At 37.2% G+C, this 6000-nt stretch overlaps 1 protein-coding gene across 9 annotated transcripts in view; it reads right to left on the reverse strand.

Moving 5' to 3' along the window:
* SYTL2 (synaptotagmin like 2) overlaps positions 1-6000 on the reverse strand; it is a 144007-nt gene that overhangs the window by 43377 nt on the left and 94630 nt on the right. For all 9 annotated transcript variants that reach the window (XM_040489520.1, XM_040489522.1, XM_040489521.1 and 6 more), the window contains one exon: positions 949-1100. In XM_040489520.1, the coding sequence (XP_040345454.1) occupies positions 949-1100 (152 nt within the window). The remainder of the gene's footprint in view (positions 1-948; positions 1101-6000) is intronic.

The following is a 6000-nucleotide window of genomic DNA, read 5'->3' on the forward strand; positions in this document are numbered from 1 at the left end:
CCATATATAGAACGGGGATAATAATACCTACCTTACAATATTGCTGCTATAGTTACAAATATAGAGAGTAAATGCCTATCATGTATTAAATGATCAAAAGGTGAGAGCTGTTTTCCTTATTGTGTACAGGTTAGATCTACACAAGGGCTATTCTCAGGGGTAAAAGTTTATACTGTCTAGTCTAGAGTGAGAGAGAAGGCACACTATAAATGTTTAATAAACCCAACAGAATTCTAAAGCTCTCAAAATACTGTCTTTACAGTCTCTTAAGTAATACACTTGGTTGATTAAAGAGGTATCAGATGTTAAAGTTGTTGAAAGAGATGCTAGTCTCTTTCTGTCACCCTACTCAAAGGAAAAGGTTCTGAATCTTCTGAGTTAAAAGCCAAAAGGAATGCAGGGGTAAATGCCTTATAACCCCAACTCTTGGGGCGCCTGGGTGGCTCAATCAGTTAAGATCCTGACTCTTGATTTCAGTTCAGGTCATGATCTCAAAGTTTGTGAGTTCAAGCCCCATGTGAGGCTCTGTGCTGACAGTGCAGAGCCTGCTTGGGATATTCTCTCTCTCTCTCTCTCTCTCTCTCTCTCTCTCTCTCTCTTCCTCCCTCCCTCCCTCCCTCCCTCCCTCTGCCCCTCCCTTGCATGTGCATACTCTCTCTCTCAAAATAAATAAAATAAACCCCAACTGTCTATACTACTACAACTCAATACAGTCTCTAAAGGACTTCCCATGTTTTTCTACATTACCCTGGGTCACTGAGCCCTGCCTTCATCCATCTGAATTCAGGGAAAGAGGATTTTGAACTGGGGGACTACACATTATGCAAAGCACACCTCTAAATGACATCCCTCAGCAGCTTCCAGTAAAGATTCTAACACCCTTCCCTTCTCTTGACAATGCCTTCCCCACAAATGCTGGCTCAAAATGTACTACCCAAATCAACTCACCTGCTACCTGGAGCTTCTTCTTTCTCATGGATGCTCTGATGATATCTGCACCATGAATTCTGTCTCTGTGCCTTTTTGCCTTGGCTTCATAAAACCACTGGCCACTCATATTCTTCAACTGTTGGTCATCCTTAATTTTTTCAGGCAAATGTCTACAAAAGGAAAAGAGCTTTACTTTGCTGAGAGCCCATGGTAAATAAATGAGTTTACTGTGACAGTGCATAAAGAAATTTGTAAACAGAAAGACAAATAAAGCTCTCAATAATTTAGAAGACCCCACAAACCTCTTAGATGACTAAGAAATATATATTCCTCTTTGAATGAAAAGTCGAGAAAGACAAGGCTTACACTTTTTAAAAATCAAAGATTTTATCCCTGACCTCCACATGATGTCTGGAATTTCTCAAGAACAGATTCACTTTTGGGCTGTGGTCTTCTGTGTCTACTGTTCAAATGCAAACACCCCAGGGAAAGATGATATATTAAGCATCTCTAAGCTTTGGTCCCTTTAGCTGTAAAAAGAGGTTAATCATACTAATCTACTTCATGGGATTGCTTTGAGGATTAAATTAGCTAATGCATATAAACTGCCCTTTGCAAATGCCTGGCACTTAATACCCAATGAATAAGTGGTGGTGTAGTTATCAGCTCATCAATCCTTTCCATTTCAGTGAAATGAGTTTTATCAGAGACTTTCTGTGGGGGAAGTGCATGATGTCTCTGGGTCTTAATGCTAGGGAAATGAATGCTGAAAAAGCAGGCAGGAGGCAGGCAAGATCAAATTTAAGGTAGGAGGGGGACAGGGAGTAGAGGCAGAGGCACAGCCAATTGTGCAGCTACTGCTTTCAAGGGTTCCATGATCACTCATGCTCACTGAAAAGCTAAAACCTATAGAACAAAACAAATGCAGCCCTAAAATCTTCCTAATTTACTCACTTGAAAAACACTGTTCTACTTTACAAGTCTTTTTTTGTTCATCATGATAAGTGTATTCTTTAATTCTCATCCCCTATTTCTCCCACCACCCCCCCCCCCCATCCCCTCTGGTGACCATCAGTTTGTTCTCTATAGTTAAGCATCTATTTCTAGGTCTCTTTTTTCTTTGCTCATTTGTTTGTAAATTCCACACGAGTGAGATCACATGGTAGTTGTCTTCCCATGACTGACTTATTTCCTTTAGTATTACACTCTCTTGCTCTATCCCTGTTGTTGCAAACAAGATTTCTTTCTTTTTTTAGTGGCTGAATATATTCCATTGTAATACACACCACTTCTTCTTTATCCTTTGCCTATCAGTGGACACCTGGGTTGCTTCATAGTGTGGCTGTTGTAAATAGGTTGTAATAAACATAGGGGTGCATATATCCCTTTGATTCAGTGTTTTTGTATTTTTTGGGTAAATACTTAGTAATGTGATTACTGGGTGGTAGGGTAGTTCCAGTTTTAATCTTTTGAGGAATCTCCATACTGTTTTCCACAGTGGCTGCACCAGTTTGCATTCCTACCATCAGTGCAAGAGGGTTCCCTTTTCTCCACGTTTTCACCAATACTTGATGTGTCTTGTGTTTTAATTTTCACCATTCTGACAGGTGTGAGGTGATGACTCATTGTAGTTTTAATTTGCATTTGCCTAATGATGAGTGATGCTCAGCTTGTTTTCATGTGTCTCTTGGCCATTTGGATGTCATCTTTGGAGAAGTGTCTGTTCATGTATTCTGCCCACTTTTTAGTTGAATTATCTGTTTTTGGTACTGAGTTGTATCAGTTCTTTATATATTTTGGATACCGACCCTTTATGTCATTACCAAATATTTTCTCTCATTCCACAGGTTGCTTTTTAGTTTGTCTCCTTCACTGTGCAGAGCTTTTTATTTTAATGTAGTCCCAAAGTTTATTTTTGCTTTTAATTTTCTTGCCTTAGGAGACATATCTAGAAAAATGTTGCTAGGGCTAATGTCAGAGAGATTACTGCCTATGCTCTATTCTAGGATTTTTTATTATTTCAGGTCTCACATTGAGGCCTTTTAATCCATTTTGAGTTTATTTGCATGTATGGTATAAGAACGAGGTCTGGTTTTGTTACTTTGCACATGGTTGTCCAGTTTCCCAATACCATTTGCTGAAGAGCCTTTTTCCCATTGGATATTCGTTCTTCTTATGCTGAAGATTAACTAACCATAAAATTGTGGGTTTATTTTTGGATTTCTTTAATATTCCAGTGATCTATGTGTCTATTTTTATGTCAGTACCATACTGTTTTAATGACTCCTGCTTTGTAATATAACTTGAAATCTGGAATTGTGATACCTCCAGTTTTGTTTTTCTTTTTCAAGATTGTTTTGGCTATTTGAGGTCTTTGGTGGTTCCATGCAAATTTTAGGTTTGTTTTAGCTCTGTGAAAAAAATGCAGTTGGTATTCTGATAGGTATTGCATTAAATACGTAGGTTGTTTTGGGTAGTATAGGCATTTTAACAATCTTTATTCTTCCAACCTATGAGCATGGAACATCTTTCCATTTCTTTGCATTGTCTTGAATTTCTTTCATCAGTGTTTCACACTTTACAGAGTACAGATCTTCCCCCTGTTTGGTTAAGTTTATTCCTAGATATTTTATTGGTTTTGGTACAGTTGTAAATGGGATTCTCTTCTTTTTTTTTTTTTTTCAACATATGAAGTTGGGATTCTCTACTTAATTTCACTTTCTACTGCTTCATTGTTAGTGTATAGGAATTTGTAGGATTTCTGTACATTGATTTTGCATCCTGCAACTTTACTGAATTCATTTATCAGTTCTAGCAGTTTTTTGGGGGGATATTTAGGGTTTTCTAAATACAGTAACATATCATTTGCAAATAGTGAGAGTTTTACTTCTTCCTTGCCAATTTGGATGTCTTATTTCTTCATGTTGTCTAATTGTTGTAGTTAGGATTTCCAGTACTATGTTAAATAACAGTGCTGAGAGTGGACAGGCTTGTCTTGTTCCTGACCTTAAGGCAAAAGTTCTCAGTTTTTCACCATTCAGTATATTGGCTATGGGATTTTCATATTTGGCCTTTATTATGTTGCAGTATGTTCCCTCTAAACATACATTACAGAAAGTTTTTATCATGAATTGGTGTTCTACTTTGCCAAATGCTTTTTCTGCATCTATTGAAATCATTATATGGTTTTTATCCTTTCTCTGATTGATGTAAGGTATCATGTTGATTGTTTTGTGAATATTGAACCACTCCTGCATCCCAGAAATAAATCCCACTTGATTGTGGTGTAAGATTTTTTTAAATATAATTTATCATCAAGTTGGTTAACATACAGTGCATACAGTGTGCTCTTGGTTTGGGGGGTAGATTCCCATGATTCATTGCTTACATACAACAGCCAGTGCTCATCCCAACAAGTGCCCTCCTCAATGCCCATCACCCATTTTCCTCTCTCCCCCATGCCCACCATCAACCCTCAGTTTGTGCTCTGTATTTAAGAGTCTCTTATGGTTTGCCTCCCTCCTTTTCTGTTTATAACTATTTTTTCCCCTTCCCTTCCCCCATGGTCTTCTGTTAAGTTTTTCAAGTTCCACATATGAGTGGAACTGTCTTTCCCTGCCTGCCTTATTTCACTTAGCATAATACCCTCCACTTCCATCCACATTGCTGCAGATGGCAGGATTTCATTCTTTTTCATTGCCAACTAGTATTCCATTGTATATATAAACCACATCTTCTTTATCTGTTCATCAGTTGATGTACATTTAGGCTCTTTACACAATTTGGCTATTGTTGAAATCACTGCTATAAACATTGGGACACATGTGCCCCTATGAATCAACACTCCTGTATCCTTTGGAGAAGTTCCTAGTAGTGCTATTGCTGGGTCATAGGATAGTTCTTTTTTTAATTTTTGTATTGTTGGATTCAGTTTGCTAATATTTTTTTGAGATTTTTACATGTATATTCATGAGAGATATTGGCCTGTAGTTCTCTTTTTTTGTGGTGTTCTTATCTGGTCAGGGTGATACCGGCTTCATTGAATGAATTCGGAAGTTTCCCTTTGTCTTCTATTTTTTGGAATTGTTTGAGAAGAATAGGTATTAACTCTTCTTTAAGTGTTCGGGAGAATTTTCCTGTGAAGCTGTCTGGTCCTGGACTTTTGTTTTAGGGGATTTTTTGATTATGGATTCAATTTCATTGCTGGTAATTGGTCTGTTCAAATTTTCTATTTCTTCCTGCTTTAGTTTTGGTAGGCTATTCATTTCTAGGAATTTATCCATATTTTCTAAGTTGTCCAATTTGTTGGCATATAGGTTTTCATAATATTTTGTTACAATTGTTTGTATTTCTGTGGTGTTGATTTCATTTGGGTCGTCTTTTAGAGGTTTATTAATTAGAGGTTTACCAATTTTGTTAATCTTTTCAAAGAACTAGCTCATAGTTTCACCTGTTCTATTGTTTTTTTAGTTTCTATGCCATTTATTTCTGTTCTAATATTTGTTACTTCCTTCCTTTCATTGGATTTGGGTTTTATTTGTTCTTTTTCTAGTCCCTTTAGGTGTAAGGCTAGGTTGTTTGAGATATTTCTTGCTTCTTGAGGTAGTCCTATATTGCTGTAAACTTCCCTCTTAGAACTACTTTTGCTGAATCTCAAAAATTTTGGACCATTATGTTTTCATTTTCATTTGTTTCTATACAATTTTTTATTGCTTCTTTGATTTCATGGTTGACTCATTTATTGTTTAGTAGCATGCTATTTAACCTCCAAGTATCTGTGCTCTTTCCAGATTTTTCTTGTGGTTGATTTCTAGTTTCATAGTGTTGGGGTCAGAAAAGATCCCAGAGTCAAGCCCCTATTTTTAAAGTTACAGGCCTTAAGTCCCACTGGTTGTAAGAAATCACATATTCAGGTCCTCTCAATTTCAAAGGCAAATATTATGGGAATTCATCCTCCATTTTATGGGTTCCCTGTGGGAAAGTCTGTTTTCTGCCCTTCTTTGTGCCACCAGTTTCCTCTGCACCATAGATGGACCTAATCCACTTCACTCCCAAACTGGGCCTTCACTC

This window comes from Herpailurus yagouaroundi, unplaced genomic scaffold (genome assembly GCF_014898765.1).
Source record: "Herpailurus yagouaroundi ecotype Mexico unplaced genomic scaffold, PumYag 180, whole genome shotgun sequence".
Lineage (NCBI taxonomy): Eukaryota > Metazoa > Chordata > Mammalia > Carnivora > Felidae > Herpailurus > Herpailurus yagouaroundi.